Raw genomic sequence first — 22,878 nt, forward strand, 5'->3', positions numbered from 1 at the left:
TGAGCCGCACTCCGAGGCGAACCCACCCCACAGTAACACCTCACACCAGCAGACAAAAATGGCGGACTTGCCCCCGCGGGCCGGACAGCACGCACGCGCACCAGGGCGCCGCGCGGGCGGACTTTGCACTCGCGGCCCCGCCCCGCCCCGCCTTTCAACGCGCACGCGCCACCCGCCCTCTCTCCGCCCCCTCCGCCCGCGGCGCCCTGCGACGCGCGGAGCGTAAACAAAGTGGTGCATTCTGGGAAGAGGGAATCGTTACGTGCAGGAAGAGGGAGCCTCCATCTTAGGCGCTCGACGCGTCGCGGCGGCGGCGGGATGGCGGCTGATAGCCGGGAGGAAAAAGGTACCTGGTGGTAGGGGTGGGGGGGGCAACGGCTAGGTCTTGGGGAGGGGGGATGGCTTGGACGGCCCCCCCTCCCCCCTAGCTATTTCCCCCTCCCCCTTCCCGGGCTTTGCTTGGTTGCTGCTGCTGGGCCTTCACCCTGGGAGACGTCCGTGAGGAGAGCGGAGGGGTGGCGGGGCTGGGAGGCCCTTTTCGAGGACGATTTTCGTAGTCATTAGACGTGGCCTGTGGGAAAACGCTCCCTGTCGGGCGCTGAGGTGCTGGAAGTCGATGGGGCCATGGAGCCGTAATGTGGTGCCCCGGCGGCAGTGGGCTCAGGGCAAGGTGACTTAAGCAGCGGGAATAGGAACAAGTTCGTGGGCCATAAGTTTAACATCATTGGTAGCGAGTTACTGCTGGTTACCTTCTCGCAGAAAGTATCCGCTTTTCTTTATTTCTGCTTGGTTTCCTAGGCGTATTTTTTGAAGGATTTTCTGCCGACGGACGTAGTTACTTTAGCAAGCAGAAGCTGACGTTGGAATCTTATTTTAGTGATTTTTGCTCGGCTTTTTGCAGTCAGTTGTGCTTTCTGGGCACTGTGGGTAGATAAGTTTGAATTAAAGGAATTGAACGTTTCCAGAGTAATGTATATTCACAAGTGTTACAACTGCCTGTCACTGTACACATAAGCTGAAGTGATCCCCATGTTGTCTATGAGGTTATATGAGTCAGTCCTCAAAAAATAGCTCATTTAAGAAGTAAAAAAAAAGTTTAGGTGTAGAAGATTGCTGTTTGGTGCAGATAATAGCAGTGTTATAAAACAGATGAAGAAGGATCACTGTGGTGTTGTGGTTTGGTTTACATTGTTTTGGATTTCTAAATAATAAAATTTTTGTAAAGCCATTTGCAGGTTAAATGTCCATAAAATGTCTTTTGGTGAGAGTGATGAAAATTTGCTGTCTCTAATATTTATTGTGAAATTAGTTCACATGGAAAATTGCCACTAGATTTTGTTAGAACTGATAAGTAAAATTATTTCTGGTGCTTGATTCTTAGCTATTAGAAGAAGACTGGTGGGATAGGATGCAATCAGGTTGTGTTGAAACAGATGTGAGCTGCCACCCTGCATGAGCCGTGAAATTGAAACATTTACTGTTGTCATCTATCAGTTTCTGCTCAAATAATCATTTATCCAGAATTCAAGAATTATCTTGAATTTTTTTATTCATTGAGGTTTTTTTGGGTTTGCTTTTTTTTTTTTTTATCACTGGCAGTGGTCAAGTCATGAGTAGCAAACAAGACATATTTTTATGTTTTGTATTTTAACTTAATTTTCTGTCATGAAAGGAATGATTCTGACTGAATAACAGGTGTTAATGCACATTTATTTGTAACTGAATTTATTTCTACTGTAAATGCAATGTTATTTTTATGCTCCTTTTGGAAGAGAAATGCTGTTTCACTGCTTTAAAAAAGTGGAAATAAATCTTGTATACCCTTTTAGTTTGAAATCACCTGGTCTTATCTCCTCTGTTTGCCAAATCAGATTTTTGCTTGGACCCTTCCTTGAATAGATCTAATGCTCATGGCCAACAGAGGAAAAATGGCCTCCCCAGGTTACTTTCCTGCTGTTTCAGGTGAGTTAAATTTGTTCATGGAAGGATCCAACACACCCCAGAATCAACAAAAGATGAGTTGCGGGAGAGCCCAGTTGGGAGTGTCTGTAATGAAAAGGACTTATTTGGACCTTCCCCCTTCAGCAGTGATGAACTGTAAGAAATTTGTCCTCTACTATTTTTCTGTTTCTTTTTTTGTGCTATTCCTGGTGCTTATCTTGATCTGTCTGAGATAATTTAGCTCACCATGTTGAACGCTTAACAGTGACAGTTCAGTGAGTGGAATCATCTTGTGGAAGTCGGTTGAGCAGTATACTCGATGCAAATGAGAGATGGCATCTGTGTGTTCAGATTGCCCTTTTTGCATCACAAGGCTGCTAAATAAATCTGAAAATCTATTTTTAAATAAATCAGATAGATGTACCTACAGAAGGGGTTGGGGGGAAACTCATCCTACTCCTGTCTTTTGTGTACTTATGCAATTATACATCAGGCCCACCTAACCCAGAAGGGATTTATCAGAGTGTGTGTCAGACTTGCTTATTCCATTAAATTTTCCTTATCTTCTAATCTATTTCTAAACCAGCTTATATTTGAGTCTTTTAGCACCTCTGAATGCTACTGCAGTAGCTAGGTTAAATGTAATTTACTCAAGTATGCTGTTGCCTCACCAAAAGGGAAAAAAGTTCCCAAGAGAATTATGATGCAGCTTCATGTTATATTTAAATGCCCCCTGAACTATAAACTGCCAGGGAAAGGCTTGACACTCCTCTCTCTGCACTGCTTCCTTTGCATCAACTACAGCAGTTATGCCATTCAGGGACCACTTCTGCATTCCCATACCACAGAAAGTGTGGAGAAGTGCCAGCAGGAAAGCTAGCAGACATTCTGGTTTCCGATTCAGTAGTATATAGCAGAGATACAATTATAATACTAACTTTTTTTCTGGTGTGGGCTGTGTCTTTTTTTTAATATCAAGCTGTAAAACTTCTGTTATGGCGCAGATCAAGATTTTGAGATAGGCAAGTTGTCAAACTCTGGAGGACTTCATTTGCTGCCTTATCCCAGTTTTGTCCAGTACAGAAGTCCTTACCTGCTGCTTTATAACGTTGTACAATGCATCTTCTACAGATACTGTTAACTACCTGAATCCTTGGAGTTTGCTCTGCTTTTCTTTTCCTGAACAGAGAAAATAGAATCAATCACAGTAATATAAAGTGGAAAGAGCTAAGAATTCCAGAGATGAGGATAAGAAAGATGAGATTCCAAAATTAATACCTTTTCTATTATTTTTCACTTTGCGTGCTTAGGTTTGGTTCACTCTTATTTTTAAAGTCCATGGAGTATAGATCTGATGCCTTAAAGCTGGTGAATCCTTCTTCTACCAGAATCGCCATATATCCACTTTAGTTTAAGGCAAGGTGAAACAGAGTTGGAAACAGTGACAAATTTTAAAAGTTGTGTGATGAAGTGTGGTTGTTTACTGCTTCTAGTATGAATTTCCTTAAACTTTTGCCCTTATGATCAAGGTGAATTATTTGTAGCTTGTTTTTTGAGAGCAGCTCAGAATTATGCAGCAAATAAGTACTACTTTTACCTTCTTCAGTGGGGTCAGCTAGTTTATGTTCATGTTAACTTGCCCTGTTGTGTTTTTTCTACATGTAGGCAAACCACAAAATTCATCCTCTTAACACAGCAACAACAAAAATAGCAGGCAGGAGTGGAGATCATTTAAGGTGCAAGTTCTTCAGGATTTTGAGAGGAGATGTCCCTCCTCTTTGCTTTTGGAACTTGGACTATCTCCCAGCCTCCTTTTTCTCAAATTTTTGTACAGGTTTTTTGTTAAGCTTTCATTTGTAGGTCAGCTTTCCTGCAAAGCTTGTGTGACATGAGGAGCTAACTTGGACTTTATTCAGAGGCCTAAATGTATCCTGTGACGTATTTTAATTCTTTTATTGGCTTTGCTTGATCCTTCCAACTGAAATTGTGGAAATTAAACAAGAAGGTGTTAATTTTTGCCTTGTGGCAGATCTGTAACCTTAAAGGAAATGTTTGGGTTTATAAATACTAGTTCTACTGTAGTTTACATATCCAGACTTTTTATAGTTGTTTTTAACTTTGCAGATGGTGAACTGAACGTTCTGGATGACATTTTGACTGATGCTCCTGACCAAGATGATGAGTTGTATAACCCTGACAGCGAGCAAGATAAAAGCGAGAAGAAGGGTAGGTGACTGACTTTGGTAGTGGATGTCCTGCAGGATCGTAAATGGTAAAAACAGTCTTTCCTGATAGGGTTAAAGTCTTTTATATTCTGATTTGAAGAGTGAAAGAGTTCCAAAATTCTATATTGCTTGGACATCTGCTTTTTTACTTGACCTTCCAAGCAAACAGTTAACTAGGTTTCCTTTTGTCTCAAAAGCAATTGCTGGGTCTGGCTTGTTGTGACTTCATTTGCTATTAGAAAATGTCTGTCCTTTTTGGTTCAATGAAGTGAAATGGAAATGGAGCAAGGGAGTCCCAAAGTTCCCAACTGAGTTCCAGCTCAATTCTTAATTTGGCTTTAGGCTAATCCCATAAGCTTTTAGTTTAGCATTTCCATATATAAAATTTAGAAAACACCAACCAAAGCCTAAAGGATTGCTCTTTTAAATTAAATACATGATGTGGAATATGAGCTGTTCCTAACAAGCAGTTTTGAGTATTATTGCAAAGCCTACAACTGGAAGATGCTACCTATGACTGCAAACAGGGGAATTGCCCAAAGTAGAGAAAACTCTGCACAGTTTTTGGTTTAATGTACAAAATGAAACTGAACTTGATATTTCTTTCTATTTAAGGATCAAAAAGAAAAACTGACAGGATGGAAAACACTGAAAGCAAGAGACAAAAACCTTCTGTGCATTCGTCGAGGCAGATGATGCCAAAGCCTCCTAGCTCATCAGTTAGCAATAACAAGAGAATAGTGAGTACAAAAGGAAAACCAGTGTCAGAATACAAGAACGAGGAGTATCAGAGGTCTGATAGAAACAAGCGCCCAGATGGTGATCGAAAGATACGTATGTCGAGCAGTTCCAGGGAACCTTATAAAGGACAACCAGAAAAAACTTGCATGAGGAAGAGGGATATTGACAGAAGGGCAAAATCTTCTACACCAGATGGTTCAGAGGTATTAAATATTCTTGCTGCCTTATAAATAAAGCACTTGTATGAGACTTTTATAAGGCACGTTCTCTTAGGACTTTGTGTGCATCCTGACAATGTTATATGACTGCTGATTCACTTTTTCTTTGAACATCAGAGAATCAGGCATGATGTGGATAGAAGACCAAGCAGATCCAGCCATTCTTCTAAAGAAGAGGTGAACTCTGAGGAATATTGTTCAGATCATGAAACTGGCAGTAGTGGTTCTTCTGAACAAGGCAATACAGAGAACGAGGAGGAAGGAATGGAAGAAGAGGAAGATGATGAAGGGGAGGAGGATGAAGAGGTAGAAGAAGATGGGGAGGAGGATGAAGAAGAGTATGAACAGGATGAGAGAGATCAGAAGGAAGGAAATGACTATGACACACGAAGTGAAGCCAGCGATTCTGATTCTGAATCTGCCTCTTTCACAGATGGGTCAGTCAGATCTGGGTCTGGTTCAGATGCATCAGGTAGGTAACTTCTAGCATGCTAATCTGAAATAGCTTGCCATTGAAAGTTTGGCTGTTTTTAAAAATAACCACTTCCTGACTATGTCAAAAGTAAGCCTTAGTAGCACAAGCCAGTAAGATGTCAATTATGAAATAGCATAGGCAAGGAAAAAATGTACTGGAAAGTGGTATTTCCTTACACCAGAACTTCTGAATATCAGGATTACCATGCCGAGGATTCAGAGTGTTCTTGATTGCTTTGGCCTTGCTGCTCAATGCTTTGAAACATTAAAATTAGTATTTTCTTAGGTATCTAATGGCTTAGTTTCCCATGATGCATTTTAAGTTGGTGTTGACCTGTTCTGTATTCATCTAGATGAGTGACCAGGTAGTCTGGTGTAGTAAAAGCATCATCTCCCCAGGGAAGGATAGTTGAATCTTAAATAGTTGCTGCCTTCAGCATAGGAAATCTAAACCTACGTTCAAATTATTAGCTATTAGGGCAAACTCAGAAAGAGAGAAATGTTTTAAGCAGAAACTAGAAACAAATGCTTTGCCAGATATATATTATAACTGCTCCTAACTTACAGTTAAAGTAAGTTAGTTTAACATCAAAGTTAGTTTAACAGTAAAGTGTTAATGACATAAATGCTTTTGGGTTTGGCTGTTTGGTGTTTTGATTTTTTTTTTTTTTAATTTATTTTACTTTTAAGAAAGTGGCTTGCAGTCCTGTTAAGATTCCTCTTGTGTATCTTCCTTGTCTGAAGTCTCCATAGGTGGTCATCCTGGCATTAACATAATGCCTTTTTTGGCTCAGCTCTGCTGTTTGGAATTAGAGAACAGAAAGGTGTAACGTAAAGACAAGAGAAGGTGTAATAACGGTTCTAAAAAGCTCCATAGTATAACATAACACTTTTAGGAGTGGAAATAGTTGCCTGTGTGCCACAGTGTTTTGTTTTAACACCTCTTGCCATTTTGTTGACCTCTGAGCAAATGAGCCCATATCACTGTTGCAACACAGTTTGTGCTCTGTGTTGAAAATCTGGCTGAAGGCTGGATAGAAGAGCTAAATCACCCTTACTAAAACACCTAGGAGATAAATTCTGTCTCTAAACTTTGCACAGAATTACGAGATTTGTTCCATTTGTCTTCCTCTTGTGAATGAAAAGCTTGAGTAGTCAGTATTTGCATCTTTTGTGCGTGATAGTTTGGGGGCAGCAATCACAATTTTCATGTGCAAGCCAAATGCTAACTTCACTATTACAGATGTTATTTTCCTGTCCCAGTACATTTTATCTCAATTCTGCCTGCCACTTGATGTTTAAAATACTGTTTTTATTTGTTACGTGTTTTTTCAGATGAGAAAAAGAAGGAGAGGAAGAGAGCTAGAGGTATCTCTCCGATTGTTTTTGACAGAAGTGGAAGTTCTGCATCAGAATCGTATGCAGGTATTCTTTCCTTTTATTGCTTGTTATCATGACTTGCATCAAATCTTAATGTGTAATCTAAAATAAATTTAACTGGCTGTAGAGATTTATGGGGTATGTAGCTTTGTATAATTTGGTATTGACTTCTGGCATGTTGTGTGTGGATACCTTTGGGGGGAAAGTAGGCTTTCTTGTTACTTTAATGCTATTCTGTTGCTTAAGTGGAATTTTAATTTTTTTTTAAACTTGGAAGATGATGATTCAGTGACTAGTTTTCTGAGTAGGAAATTGTTCAAATACTATTTTAAAAAAAAACAAACCCAAACCAAACAACCCAAAAACAAAATCAAAAAAAACCAAAGCAAAACAAAACACTCGTGCACATTGAATAGTATTTTTTGTGTGTGTGGGTGCGCGCCAGAAAGCATAATTTGTCATGAATGAAAATTGTATGTGACAAGGCTGTAGAAATTGTATATTATCTCTATTAAGGCTCAATCTGAACAAATGTACTTTGGCTAAACACAGGTTCAGAAAAGAAGCATGAGAAATTATCATCTTCCGTTCGTGCTGTCCAAAAAGGTATCATTTAAATTTGAATTTTTAATGCATGCCCCATAGCAAGCCATTGTCTCTGTTTATTAAATTAGCTGTAAGTAGTAATGTTCCGATATAAATCACTTTGAGCACATCATTGTTCTGAGCATAACAAGTTAATCTTGAGCTACCTTTGCATGTGTTGAGAGCAATACGCAAAAAGTTCAGTCACTTTGCTCCTTGCAGAGGCAGCAAAGCAAAAAATAAAGTGCTTGCATCTGAAAAGAGGAACATTTCAGCATTCTCTGTTGGATGACTGATGCTGATATGAATGTTACCCAGTGTTTATCCAAAGATTCTTATGCAAGGAAATAAGTCCTGTATATCGGAACATCACTGAATCATGCTGATTTTATTTTATTTTTTCTTTACCTGAATATCTAAGTGTTAGTTTGGTTTGATTTCCCCGGCATTTTGTGTTCTACAGCTTGGACTTCAAGTTTCAAGTTGGGTGGTTGACTGTGAATAATACTTAGGTAGGAACTGGGTGGGATACGATGTCTTTTGAAGGAAATAAACAACTATCTACACTCAAAGCAACATTTTTGGCAACTGTAAATATTTACAGTTTACCTTATTTGACACTTTGTTTTTTCAGACCAAACAAGTAAACTTAAATACATTCTCCAAGATGCAAGATTCTTTCTCATCAAGAGTAATAACCATGAAAATGTATCACTTGCTAAAGCAAAGGTATGTTGAATTTTCTTCCGACTGATCACTTTGTTTTCAAACATGCCAACCTTACTATAGAAAAACATATGGATAGATGCATTCTTTTCTCTATCACTCAGATCTTGGTAGAGGCACGGATGAAAGCTACTGCTCCTTGATTCTTCAAGGGTAGCTGTTCTGTTTCCACTGTAACCTAGAAAAGTCTAGACCATCGGTCATTTATCTTTATAAGAATAGGGTTAAAAGGGGGCCTCACAGTCTGTTTGATAATGTCTGAAGCCAGCCTCCACTGGGAATGCTTGATGGTATTTTCTCCCCTTCATCAGCACCTATGTTCATATCGCTGTACTGTGAAGAGGTTCAGACAGTTGTTTTGGCTTTCATCTTATGCTATAAAAGTAATTTTTTTCAGTTGATTCAGGGATCTGAAGCCTTATTGCAGAAATATATGTCTGGCAGTGCCGGTGTAAGGGAGTTCTTTGGGAGCGATTCCAGTGCGCTGGACTTCAGCTGCTGAGGAAGCACTAGGCCACTCTGGTGGCTTTGTATTTGCAACAGTTTGTATAGAAAATAGCTGATCTGCTGTTACACAGTATACACAGAGCAGGTGATTCTATTAATGAAGATTTTCTAAAATAGAATAGCATTAAAACAATTAAATGAATCTTAAAATTCCTGGACAGGTTTGCCTCTCCGTGCCCCCAGCTTTGGGTCTGATCTGTGCAGTGAATACCATACTGACTGGTATTTGCTTAAGCTCTTTAGAGGAGTATATCCTTTCTGTAACTCATTGACGCTTGGGGCTGCAACAGTGTCCTTGTTTCTGAAGTTATTGGAGTGGATGATTTGTCTGTTGGTGTATAGGCATCAGTGCTTTGCCACTGTACTTCCATGAAACTGGCTTTTGTGGTGCCAATGTAATAAGTTATTCTACCTCACAGCAGGGCTTCACAAGCAGCCTAAAGCAATATACATCTGACTGAAAGCTAGTAAAAAACACAAGTAGTTCCCTGATGACTCTAATGAGTTCTCAGAGTCAGGCAAGCACTAATCTGAGCACAAAGTAGGACATGAGAACAGATCTTCAATAAAAAAGGAAAGTGAGGAACACTTTCGTTAGGAGATCCTAGATCGTATTTTGAGACTGAAGTTTGAGCATATTAAACCAGCGTAAGCTTCTTCTCTGAGTTTGTCCAGAGAATGGATTGGGGAGCTGATCTTGCTGAGAAGTAATACAGCAAACTGGTATTCTATAGCTCAGCTCAGTTGGTGCCTTAAAACAGATTGGGTTTTATTGTGCATTGCTACACGATGGCTGGTGAAAGGGAAAAGGTAGGAATTAGTAGGTGGGGATGTGGAAGGCTGAACAAACTGTTTTGAGTTGTCTTGCCAATTTTAAATGTTGGTCTGGTGTCTTTCATGTGTCTGATCTTTCACTAAAAGAGCTCTAAAGTCTGCAACCTGTCCTCAACAAATCTGTCATCCTAAGAAGGTTACTGAAGTCTACCTGCCCACCTTTCAGTATATATGCTGATGGGTTTTCATAATTTGTTTGTATTATATAATACATGAACTCCCTAAGTCACTTAAAACATACATTAAAAATACTAAAGGCAAAGGTTTTAATGTATCTGTCCATCGTTATAATTGTAAATGAAACCTATAGATGACCTAAATGCATCTGCAGTGTTCAAAAAAAATTTTTGAAAAACCAATGTTTTAAAAGTTTTATCATGGGGCAGGCTAAAAATATTTTCTGAAGGAACTGAATTTAGCAATACCTTTCTGTTTCCATTATCTTCTATCCCAGAACACTAGTTTGGTCTTGTTTTCCCCATCTGCACTATATACTTCTGTTAGCTAAATCACTTGAGATGAACTCTTATATTTTGGTGGTGGGGGTTGTTTTGTTTTAGGGAGTGTGGTCGACACTTCCAGTGAATGAAAAGAAGCTTAATGCTGCATTTAGATCAGCGAGGAGTGTTATTTTGATATTTTCTGTAAGAGAGAGTGGCAAATTCCAAGGTAAGGGAAAGTGAGCTGTTATCAAGGTAAGTGAAAGTGAGTTTTAGGTGCAATAGCTTTTCTGTTGTGTCTTTGTTACAATTCATGTGAAATCCTTTAGGATTTGCAAGACTGTCTTCAGAGTCCCATCATGGAGGATCACCTATACACTGGGTGCTGCCTGCAGGAATGAATGCAAAAATGTTGGGAGGTGTCTTTAAAATTGACTGGATTTGCAGGTAAATAATTGCTCATTTATGTTGCTGTTCAGTAACAAGTCATTATAATACCATTTTTGCATATTACTCTCTTGAGTGCTGACAGCATCCTTTTGAATCGATTCAACCAGAGATCTGTCCTCCAGTCTTCCTGAACCCATACCTCTCTGTTACTGAACTTGGGACTCGCATCTGTACCTGACATGCACTGTAGAATCTTTTTTTTTTTTATATGTAGACAATTAATTAATTTAGGTATTTTTAACACTTAATGGTGTTCTTTCACTGATCTTTTGCACTGAAACTGGAAAACTACATTCTGAAGTCTTTGAGTAAAAACAGCTGCTCACTTGAATGGACAGCTGTGGGTAAAAGGGAAAAAAGATCCTGTAAGGACAGATCTGTCTTCATCTGACATCTTGGCATCTGACTGAATGAAGAAGATGCTACTGCTCTAAAATAACACTGAAATAGTACAGATATTTTGCATAATGTATAGATTGTGAGCAGTATGTTCATTTATTTAACCAAATATGTGTTACAAGAAAGGTTTTAAATCTCTCTTAAGAAAAAGAGCTATATCTGTCCTGTGAGAGAGATTGCATGGCTGTACAAGCACTTTAGGCTACCAGAAAGACTAAACACAGGGAAGGTGAGACTTCAAATTAGAGCAAAATCTAGGTTGGAAAGGTCCTGTGAAAGTTACTGACTCCCACCTCCGGCTCAAAGCGGTTCTAGCTTCATAGTTGGGTCAGATGCTCAGGGACTTATTTCAGTAGGTACCATGAGCTACCACCTCACATAGAGACTGGTCAGCATATTCAGATGGTGGGATAATAAGCAAGCATGATCTTGATATTATACAGAGACAATTTTTTTTTTTTAATAAGATAGACTGTCATAGTACGGACTATACTTAATACTGGAATAAGTCAAAGCAACATCTTCAGTTACTAATACTTAATATGTACTAGTACAATCAGTGAGACACCTGACAGTGCAGAGGGTAACAGGATTATTTTGTATATGAAGTCCTGCTGTATGCATTTTAAAATTTTTTTTTTTACAAAAAATGGAGGCGAAACTATAAATGATGCCACTTGCATATTTAGGCGTGAATTGCCGTTCACTAAGTCTGCTCACCTGACCAATCCTTGGAACGAACATAAGCCAGTAAAGATTGGACGCGATGGACAGGTTTGTTAATTTTTTTTTTCTATAACCCATATCTTCTAGTGCTTGCTTTCAGCTTTGTATGTACAGAAGATTGGAATCTTTTTAGATCAGTTGTTACTTGCAGTAGAGTACCGTGACAAAAGCACTCATCTTATTTCTAATGTTGTTGTGGAAGAAGGAAACAGAAAATAATACAGTGCCAATTCTGTTGTATTTGTGATAAACAGTGTTTGATGCTTCAAAATGACGTGATATTTTGGATTTGAAATGTAACATGTCTTGTGTTGTATGGTGTGCAAACCTATATAGCATCAGTTTTTAAGAACAAGTTCTGGTGTTTCCAGCTGTGTTCTGAGTTGCATTTTTTTTTTGTATATATACTGTATTGCTTAGGGCATAGATTCTACCATTATAAATTATACGCTAAGTAAATTTTCAGTGGGGTGGCTCTTCATCTTGTCAGACTTACCAAAGTGCAGGTATGTTGCTGCTGTCATGCAGTGACCCAGCCTTGACTAAAATAATGGGCTCTGCTTTCTTCAGGCAAGATGGGAGTTGCATAATCCCTATACTGTGTGGAAAATGTAGACTCTGTGCATTATTTCGCCCATAGACGTGTTCACTTTGTTGGGAAGCAGAAGTAAAACAATATTTACAGTCTTGTTTTTAATTTAGTGTGTACTTAAAAAAAAAAATCAATTAAGTTTGTTTCTGTTAAATGGTTGAGGAAATAAATTTTTTTAATGTTTTGTCCACCTCTCTATATTATAGAGTTGCAATCCAGATGTGGGTTTCATCTTTTTTCATAAAATTGCTGTACTGTTAGGTACTGGGCAAGCATTATCTGGTGCTTGCTCTCCCTGCTTTTCAACTTGGGTTATTTCCTCAAGTCGTGGTTGTTTATCCATTTACATTTTGTGTAACCCTGAATGGATCTGTCTTCTGATGACGTGCACAGAGCTTCTTGCATTTACAACATCCTTTGGGAAGGCATTCACCAGGTTGAAGCAGCACTTTTTTGGATTGTTTGCACCTGGATCCTGCTAGCTTCATTTGATGGCCCTGAGTTCTTGTACTGGAAGAGGGACTCAACAAGTTGATCTCTGTCCCTCTCTCCTCCAAACAACTCGTGGTGTCAGACGCTCCCGTTGTATCTGTCTTGTCACCCATACCCCACATACTAGGCTGGAGAGACCTGACCTACTCAGTCATTGCATGTAGAAATTGTTGTGCTCATTCAGTTATCTTTGTTGCCCTGCTTTGAAGCTTTTCCATTTCTGCTGTCCCCGTACATTTTGAGATGCAGGAGTGAGAACTGCACTCTTAAATACTTTTTAGGTGTGAGTGGAACATGGATTTTCAGTGTGGTATAATGACTCTCTCATTCTGTGTTCCTTTCCAATAATCCTGAACACGCAATGTGCTTGTTTTGACTGCTGCCAAGCATTGAGCTGGTGTTTTCACGGACCTGTCTAACATACACTGAAGAACTCACTTTTGAGTGGTAATAGTCAACTTTGTCAGGCCATGGCTTTATATGTGAAGCTGGGATGGATTTTCTTCCTACGTGTGTCACTTCTCTCTCTGTAATAGGTGATCATTTTCTTTGTGATGAAAAGCAGTCCTCTGATTTTGTAGCAAAACAGTGGTGTGGCCTGTATGTCTCATGGGAAGATATGGTTGCCCCAAGTGTTGGACTATATTATGAAAATTCTAAGTAGTGCCTAAAGAGTGAAAGGTAATGTAAGTGAATTTTGCTCTGTCTTTAGTGATACTAAAATCTCTTCGCAGTGTCTTTCTTTTTTTAATGTGTTGTCAATGTATATGGGGAGAGTTTCATTTCTTCAGTTTATAAACCACTACTGAACTTCTAACTAATTCTAGGAAATTGAGCCGGAATGTGGAACCCAACTTTGTCTTCTCTTCCCTCCTGATGAAAGTATTGACTTGTATCAAGTCATTCATAAAATGAGGCACAAGAGAAGAATGCACTCACAACCCCGATCAAGAGGACGCCCATCCCGTCGAGACCCCGTTCGGGACGTGGGAAGGTTAGAAACGTTCTTTGGACTGATAATAGGCACATGTATCAGAATAACGTGATGGAGGAATGTGATTCGTCAAAGCTTTCCCTGCGATAAAGAAGAGAGAAAATCCTCAAATCAAGCTGCATGGACAAGTTTGTGGCTTCATTGAGGATTTCACATGGTTCCCCGGTCTGTCATTTTTCAAGAGGAAAAAGGGGATCTTTGCTTTTGCAGAAAAAAGCTCTTAAAAGTGCTGTCTAGTTTAGACTAGATCCACTTATTGAGATAATGCATCGTGTAATGCTAGCTGTAGGTAAGCTTGGCTTGATTACGAGCAGGCTAGATGGAGAGAAGGAAAAATTTATATGCCAAAAATGTGTTAATATCTTGTAAAAGCCTTTTCTTTCAGGTGTGTCTCTGGATAAGCCTTATCAAATATGGGACTTTTATAAGGATCACTTAGAATTTTGCAGAAGATGCCGCCTCATTTTGAGGATAAAATATTTAAGTTATTTTGATATTCAAGAGGAGCATTATTGGGACTGTTTCAAATTGTGTCACCGTGATGTGTTAACCCCATTGCCAAATATTCTCTAACATGTAACCACTGAATTCACACATCTTGCTGAGCTTCTGAAAACAATAGGTTCTTTACAAAAGGCATCAAGTGGCCCTTGGAGACCCGGCAACAAACCAAAAAGAATGGCTGTTGCTGTGTCTGTATATACAACCTTTCCAGATGCTGGCAGTACCTGTGGACTTAAAAGTATTTTTAGAGGATCGACATGGTTATTGATCACTGCTATATGAACTTAACATCATTTTCCAGAAAAAAAGGGGGTATAACTTGTTACAGAATTGGAGAAGTCTTTGCAAAGAACTGATATTAGCCCTTCTGCCAAACACCTTTTCCCCGTGTAGCCACTTTGCATACAGACTGATGTATGGTTTGGGCTGAAACCTTTGGTTAAGTTTCCTTTTTGTGGAAACATCCTGTGGTAGGTACAGATACCCAACAAGAGTCCCCATTTCCTTGAGCATAAAAAAAGGACACTGTAACGAGTAGGTAGGAGGAAACCTGGCAGCGCCCCCCTATTTTTGGCTTTAAAGGACTGAACACCAAGATGGCTTTTGAAGTTAAGCTAAGAGGTTTCCAGTGCAATAAAGTATATACGAGTGAAGGTTTTGCAATGGACTGCAAACTATACATATAACACCACCACACCTTCTCAAGCCTGCCAGGGCCTCCATTTATGTATGTGGCTTACAGCTTAAAGTCAGTAGTTGGACTACTATATGAACTGTTTCTATCATATTTTATACCGGTCGTAAATGCACTCTCAAAACTACAAGAAAGCGGTATGTTTATTCTTTACACCAGCTTTTATTTTCCTTGATCTGATTTTGCTGTAGATGCAACTGCTTTGGTTTTTGGGCTTTTTGCGCGTAGTAAAGAATCTGCTTTCATTTTAGAAAGCTTAGTAACTGGGTATGGTGGGCTTTAAAGAGTGAAGTTGGGAAGGGGGAGGAGAAATGACACTATAAAAAGCTACATGAGCTTGTTACTCAGTGAGCAAGTTGCACAGTAATTAAGCGATTTAAGAAAGTATTTCTTGTCTTGCCATAAGGAATTATATTGCTGGGGGGGGGGTGGGGAGAGAAGGGAATGGATTTGTAGCTGCTTTGTGTTTAGAAACATTGTTATGTTAGCAATGGAGTCTCCCCTTAGTGTTTGTGTACCTTGGTGGAGCAAAGTTAGCAGCCAGTTTTCAGTTCTTTGTTAAACATAATTGCAACTGGAATGTAACTTGTAATCAAACTTCCTCCCTGGAAGCAAAGTTCATAAAGATAACGTCTTTTCTGTAAAAGAGCTGTTTGTATAGAAAGGAGCCCCAATTATTTTACTTACAAGGAAGCTTAAGCATTCTTAAACTTTCTGTAAAAGACACCAGTGCATTGCATTGCTGGTAAATTGCTTAGAAATTGTTAGAAATAATATCATTGGCTTACCCAGTTAGATCTACAGTGAACGAAGCAATTTCACAAAGCATGCAGTTTTATTTATAAATGTTATGGAAATAGACCTTTTATAGAATTCTTTACCCCATAGCTATCAAATACAGCAATGTCCATGCCTTCTGACTGTAATGATACATTTTGCCATCTATTTTCACTGTATTTAGTTCTGTAAATTCTTCTGTTACCCAATAGGCTGTTTCAAAATGTGATGTGGAAAGTGTAATGTTAAAGCCTAAGTCTGAGTTTGTTTTAGACAAATTTGTTACACTTTGGTACAAAGGTACAGTTGGGTAGAGTTCCTTCCTTAACTACCGAAGCTCCTATAGCCAGCACGTAACAGTGGAGGGTATTTAATCGGACTGTTATTCCTGATTACTTGAGTTCAAATTCAAAAATCTAGAACATTTTGAAGCAGATGGAATTCGGAGTGGTTAAATTGAGATACCGGGCAACTGAAGCTATTCCTCTGAGGTATTCTGCTGTGACGAATGCTCCAAGCAACCTTGTTTAATCTTTGATATCTAATTTGTGTAGGCGTCGACCAGAAGATTATGATATTCATAACAGCAGAAAGAAACCAAGGATTGACTATCCCCCTGAGTTTCACCAAAGACCAGGTTAATATCTTACTATGAAGATTTGTGTGCACCAATTCTTTTAGTGTATCCTCATTAATTCAAAAGTAAAATACTGATATGACTGGGATATAAAAATGGGATTTGTCCCAAGTGCTGCCTGCTGATTTAACCCACCTCTTGCAGAAGTCAGTGACACTGATTCACTGATTTGGGAGAGAGCTGAGTTAATCTAGACTGGGCCCTTTTAAGAGCCTCGGAATTGTGTTAAGTTGTTGTGAATGACCCTCTCAAGCTCTTCGTTAAACACGGGCAACAAGAATTGGTTTGACCTGCTTGTCAGTGTACTGTCAAAATGTTCATCAGAGATTTCCAGCTGGGAAAGTCAGCTGAGATTGCCCGACTAACAGCCTGTGTTTAGAGGTGACAATAGATACTCAGTTATGCTTTCAGAGAGAATTTTTTTACAAAGTTGACATGAGGAAGGGAGAGGGAAGTTTCATTGCATTTTACAAGAGAGTCTAATGATGAGTTTGAGAAAGGAATGTTGTTGGTCTCCAGGAATAAATGTTTGCAGCGATAATGCAGCAACAACACTGGTAATATTGCAGATTTTTTTTTCTTCAGAAAGCAGTTATTAAGAAGTTGTCACTTTTAATCTACTGAATCTTGCTTCACTGCTATTAGGAATACGTATTCCATTATTTCAGTAGTAGATTTCTAAATCTTTCTTAAGAACCTGCCTTTATCTGTCCAGCTTGACTCCAAAGCCTGTATTCTTTGATGCAAAAAGAGTGTTGTTGCTGCTTGGTGGCTTTCCAAAAGCATTGTTTAGAGTACAGAATTTTTTTTAAATAATGAAGCTTGGAAGCATTATTTTATTAGCATAAGCATGCCTGGTGAGTCGGTTTTGGTTTTTGGGGGTTTTTTTCCATTTTACTGAGCTCTTTAAAGTTTACTTCCGGGGATTTACTGAAGCTGTAAGAATTCTTTGCCCTGTGGGGCCTTTCCAGATATTTATTAGGTTGCTTTTAATTTTCTGTGTAACATTGTATCTGAAACCTAGTAGGAAAGCAGCAAACTAAGAGTTGCCCAGATGAACACATTCTACTGAATACAAAGTTACTAAGTAGTAACAAGCGATGTTCTTACTGCGGGGGGGAGTATGCTTCACGTTTGTGGGCATTCCCAATTTGTTTGACTAAAATTCAAGTCTTTATTTGCACAGATACCCCCTTGCACATTTGTTCGTACTGTGTGCAAGTTCCTATGGGTATATCTGTATTCTTTTTTTATTACTATATTTTTTGTATTGTCCACAAGTTGTATGTTTTTGAGAGTTGTTTTGAAAGCAAGGATAATGGCAGGTAGACACAACTTCATAGCTGGCACAAAATGAAAGAACAGTTTCTAATGAGTGTATTTTTTAAGACTCTTAACTTTAGATGGTAAACTGAATTAATACTGCTTGATGTTCGAACAGGGTATATAAAGGATCCCAGATATCCCGAAGTAGACAGGTAAGGTGTGTTCATGTTACTCATTTTATGCCCTGGTAATTTGTCTGTATGGATAAATTGGATTTAGTTCTACAAATTTTTATTCCCAACAGACGATTTTCAGGAGTTCGACGAGATGTATTTTTAAATGGGGTAAGTTGGTGCATGCAGACTTTTGGGGAACTTTTTATATCCAGCTTGCTGCAATTCCAAAGAACACTCGTCACAAATGTTAATATTACTGTCTTTCATTTTAGTCCTACAATGATTACGTGAGGGAATTCCACAACATGGGACCACCACCACCATGGCAAGGAATGGTTTGTGTCTTGTTGAATTCAATTTTCCTCTGTAGAATATGGCTTTTTTAGCTCCAGTCTAGAGGAGCCTATCATATTTGATATGCACTCAATGCTTCCTTTTTCCTAAAATCTATCTTTGCTGTAACTATGTAAAATTTCTAGGGGGAAAATTATTTATATCAAGTATTTTCTAATTTACTTAGCTCTCAGCAATAGTCCAGCATTCTAGTAAGCAGTACATCAGCAGGAATCTGGCTTGGTTTGAACCTACAAGAAACGGAAAGCACTGAGGAAATAGCAGAACCCTCTTTTAGCCTACACAAGAGGATGTGATGGAATTTTGTATTCTGCTAAATAGTCATAGTAATTGGCTTTCTCTCAAACAGCAAATGCATCAAAGAGGTGGTCTTGCTGCAGAGGCTTATGGAATGGGATGGCATGCTCTAGTGTTGTGCAGTGGCTTGCTTTTGGCTATTGCAGTGAAGCATGCAGGAAAGTAGCAGAATGTACTGCACACCATAATCAAAATAAGTCTTGCTGTATTGCAGCCTCCACTGAAATGCACTTTTTTCCCAGTCAGATGAGCATATGTGTGAATACACATATCTACTGCTACATATATGGAAATAAACTGATAGTTCACTTGTACAGCTGTGGTTTTGCCATCATGTCAGGAGGAACAGTCATTATAGGTAGTTGTTTTGGTTAGATTTAGTAATTTCTGGCCCCGAGGGTCCTGATTTTGGGTAACTGTGATGAGTGTTTTGGCTCTTGTGTATACTGTGAATGAGCAAAAGGCAGCACTGGATGTAAGAGATGCTACTATAGCCTCTCATTCTTCTCAGCTGAAACACAGCTCTGGTTTGTTGTAACTGAAGTGATCAAAGTTGTCAGACTGGGACGAAAACGGTTTTTCAAACAGATCTAAGCCTCCAGAAACTCCGGGTTTTTTTCTTTCTCCCCTCATCCCCGTTCTGCATTCTGTCCAAGTAGTCATCCTAAAATCCAGCACTTCCACCTACTTCCTTTGACGACAATGCAACCAAAGCAAAGATGCTTTGGTAATAAGGGAAGGAAAGGCCTTGCTGATTGAAGAAATGGAAGAGAACAGCCAAGAGATGTCTTTTTTTTTTTAAAAAAAAAAAAAAAAGGCAAACCTATCTGCTAGCCTTTTGTCAAATTATTTGCCTTGCAGAGTAAGTTTGTTAATTTAAAATACAAATATATTTATAAGGGATGGCACATGAAGTAGTTTCTGTAAGAGTTTGCTGGTTTGGACGAAATTCACATTCCATATTGCATAGATTAAAAAAAACCAAAACACCACCACATTTAAGTAGCAGAAGTTTTATGTACAGTATCACTTTGAGGCAGATATGGAAAGAAGGTGACTTTGGGATTTGGGGAGGGTTTTGGCCAAACTTCTAAAGAAGCAATGGTAGAGAAGTAGTAAAGCATGCTGACTTAATGAGAAACAGGCTGCCATTCAGTTAGGATTCTGTGATTGGATATATTTAGATGTCATGTTTTCCATCTGAGTGGAAGTAACCTCTGCTCTTAATTCCCAGCACTTGGCCTTGTGTGCATTCCTTTGTTTTGAAATGCTCAACAAACTTCCTGTGACTTTCTTGTAGCCACCGTATCCAGGTATGGAGCAGCCACCACACCACCCTTACTATCAGCACCATGCACCTCCACCTCAAGCTCACCCTCCATACTCGGGACATCATCCTGTACCACATGAAGCAAGATACAGAGACAAACGAGTAGTAAGTGTCCACAGACAGAGGGGGATGCAAGTCTGCAGGCCAGAGTAGGAATTTGGGGTATAGATGTAGCCTAACCTGAGGTTTGTTGACTTTGATAAACTGCATTTTTAAGACCTGTATTAGTTTTCCTTAGAAAGATCAGTTATTTAGATTGACTAGAGACTTCCAGTATCTTTGAAAAGCCCCTCTCTCCCAGGGAATGTAGAAGTGCAAAATTCTCTGAACATACTCTTAAACTGAGCTGTGTGCTTAAAATGGCTTCCAGCTGTCTAGCTCTGAAGCTTTTCATGCTGAAGCTCATTGCGTGTGCTCATGCAAAACAAATTACCAGCAGAAAAGTTTGTGCTTTGCAACTTTTTACAGGTACATCACAAAACAGGGCAGATTAAGCAATTTCTGTTAGCTGGCTTTGAAGGCTGCTTAGCTTTCAGGTTTCTTGCTGGTATCTGGCATTTGAACTCCAGCTTCTGCACAGTGGAAGCATAGTCATGGTGCAGCCCCGAAGATGAAAGAACAACCTTGTGTTTATGGATGCGGGGCATAATTTTTTTTTTTTTAATACTGAACTTTCACAAGAGTTACAGCCAATCGTATGGATAAGGGAAGGGAGGGGTTTTTAATCTGGGAGAGAAAATAAAGAGAGCTGTCCTTTTACCACAGCACGACTATGACATGAGAGTAGACGACTTTCTTCGCCGCACACAAGCAGTTGTCAGCGGTCGGAGAAGCAGGCCTCGGGAGAGGGACCGAGAGCGAGAACGGGACCGTCCTAGAGATAATAGAAGAGACAGAGAACGTGACAGAGGCCGTGATCGGGAAAGGGAGAGAGAAAGGATTTGTGACCGGGACAGAGACAGAGGTGAAAGAGGTAGATACCGAAGATAATCTGTCTGGAACCAGTGCTCACTTGAAACAAAAAAAGCTTGTATTTTTTTGTGTGTTTACAAGTAGTACATTTATTTTCAACTGTCTACTTAAAGTTCGTTGTGTAGAAGGATTTATAATGACCCTCTCTATTCCAAGCATGCAGTGAACTATGAACTGGAAAAAACTCAAATTGGCCAAAAATAAAATACGCAAAGCTGACACTCAACTTCGCGTTTCTATTGGAGCAGAATGGGAAACAGCTAAGAATGTAGATACGGATTAATTCTCAGTAAGTGTTCATCTACTTAGTGACTTCATTCTAGGTTTTTGAATACTGATGAATAACTGCCTTTTTTTTTTTTTTTGCTTTGATGTTTTCTTCCTGTAGTTTCACATGGTTCAGTGGGAGAATGCTGCTATCAAGTATGCAAATATTGAAGTATGATTTTTTTTTTTTTTTACTGTATGGCAGTGTTGTAGCAGCCTTCTTTTCTCTCCCCCCCGCCCCCGTTTTTTAACCCTATCTGTAAAGTCAAGTGTTTTTTCAGTCTTCAGTAATGAAAGCAATATTAAGAAGACACTATTGTTATCTAATTTTTAACCTTTTTTAAAAATCTTCCCGTGTTCAGTAACATTTTGGTCAATTCTCTTGTCTAGTCTCCTTCCAAAATGTACACATTGCTTGGAATGTTCACAACCTGTGTGTGTGAAACCAGAAAACATTGCTGTATTCTACATTGCTACAATTTTTTTTTATAAAAATAAATTGTTAACTATTGAAATGATTAAAACTCCCGATCAGGTTTCTTGGTCTTCTAAGTTTGCCAGCTTTGATAGATTCTGGCAGTTCTAGGAAAGTATTTGTGTTCAAAAATAGTTTAAAAGTTTATTGAAATAGGTGAAATAGATCCGAAGCCTGAATTTAGGAAGAGGACTGCTGAAATAAAGGGGAATTGCTTTTCTGTTTCCACAGTGAAGTAGTCAACTTATAGCTCCTGCAACTAATCAGAGTTACTAAGGCCCTACATGTTCAACTTAATCAAGTGATCTTCAAGCTACTGAGAGGCTGTTCTTGGCCATAATCATACCTGTCTCCCAGAAGTGTATTAGTCCTGCAAGATCCAGACTCTTTCCCACATCTTTTTTTTGTAGTGATTACTGCATCACTTGTTATTTCTCTTAAATAGGAAGTATTTTAATCTGTATGCCAATGGTAAAACTGTGAAAAAAGAAAAAACCTGTAGTCAAGTTGTTCAGTTTCTCCAGCAATTGTCTAGTTCTCAAAACTTGTATGAGTAGCCCTGCCTCGGTGGACTTCGTAACTTTTCTTCAGTGTCTTCTCATGTAACAAAGCCAGATTGTAGCCTCTGCTTTAAAGACCTCCAGCTCCACAGTGCTGAGTGCTGTAGCTGTTTTTATAAGCTGCAGTATAGGATTGGCCACACTGTGGCAGTTGTGGAAACACATGGGTTTTAGATTGGACAGTAATTTGGGCTCTGTATATTTTTGTCCACATGGCTATAGTAAACATCTACATGGTCTAAGCAAAAAGTTTGACCTCCAACATGCAATTATGTTGGGGTTCTTTAAACAGTACAAGAAGCTGAACATATATTTGGGTTCCTCAAAACAGTTTACTCTGCACTGAGAAGTATGCCTGTTAGCAGTAGGATTTGATCAGTCTATCAAATTCAGTACACATTCTGTGTCTAATTGGAGAAATACATCATAGGCCACCTTCATTCTTTGATATCTTTCTCTGCTTTATATACAGATTCTAGAAAGAAGAGGGGGTTCTAGGGGTTTTGTTTGTTGGTTGGTTTTTTACTATTTTACATTCAATATTAGATAAGCCAGATTTCTCAAAGGAAGTTCGCGAAAAGAAGCACTTCCTTAAAGTGACTGCAGAGCACTTTCTCTGGGCAACTTTCCCCAGCTATCTGGTTTTCAGAGTTCTTTGTTAGCCCTATCTGACCAGTGTCCACATAGTATGCCAGGAGGCTTGGTGGCCTTCTGGCAACCAAACTGACATCTCAGCAAATCTTCTGCTTGCAGAAGCTGGATGGTGGGGGCTATTAGTGATCAAGCTTGGTGGAGCTGCACCTAAGGACCCAGCTCTATGAACAGTTACAGCAAAACCTTTCAGA

At 39.2% G+C, this 22,878-nt stretch overlaps 1 protein-coding gene across 4 annotated transcripts; it reads left to right on the forward strand.

Annotated features, from left to right (window-relative positions):
- Nucleotides 1–318: 318 nt before the first annotated feature.
- Nucleotides 319–21,811, forward strand: YTHDC1 (YTH N6-methyladenosine RNA binding protein C1; the record flags this gene model as incomplete). 4 transcript variants are annotated; one of them, XM_081998691.1, is made up of 18 exons in its annotated part: nucleotides 319–346; nucleotides 1,963–2,097; nucleotides 4,066–4,167; nucleotides 4,782–5,110; nucleotides 5,243–5,597; nucleotides 6,935–7,024; nucleotides 7,532–7,585; nucleotides 8,199–8,293; nucleotides 10,192–10,300; nucleotides 10,401–10,518; nucleotides 11,610–11,694; nucleotides 13,558–13,724; nucleotides 16,254–16,336; nucleotides 17,778–17,814; nucleotides 17,907–17,946; nucleotides 18,051–18,113; nucleotides 19,730–19,864; nucleotides 20,525–21,811. In XM_081998691.1, 18 exons carry the CDS (start codon nucleotides 319–321, stop codon nucleotides 20,747–20,749), a joined length of 2,250 nt encoding a protein of 749 aa, XP_081854817.1. In that variant the 3' UTR covers nucleotides 20,750–21,811. The 4 variants fall into 4 exon arrangements, with proteins under 4 accessions (XP_081854817.1, XP_081854818.1, XP_081854819.1 ...); XM_081998692.1 differs by lacking the exon at nucleotides 7,532–7,585; XM_081998693.1 differs by lacking the exon at nucleotides 1,963–2,097.
- Nucleotides 21,812–22,878: the final 1,067 nt, after the last annotated feature.

This window comes from Phaethon aethereus (genome assembly GCF_964289735.1).
Source record: "Phaethon aethereus genome assembly, chromosome: 4".
Classification (NCBI taxonomy): Eukaryota; Metazoa; Chordata; class Aves; order Phaethontiformes; family Phaethontidae; genus Phaethon; species Phaethon aethereus.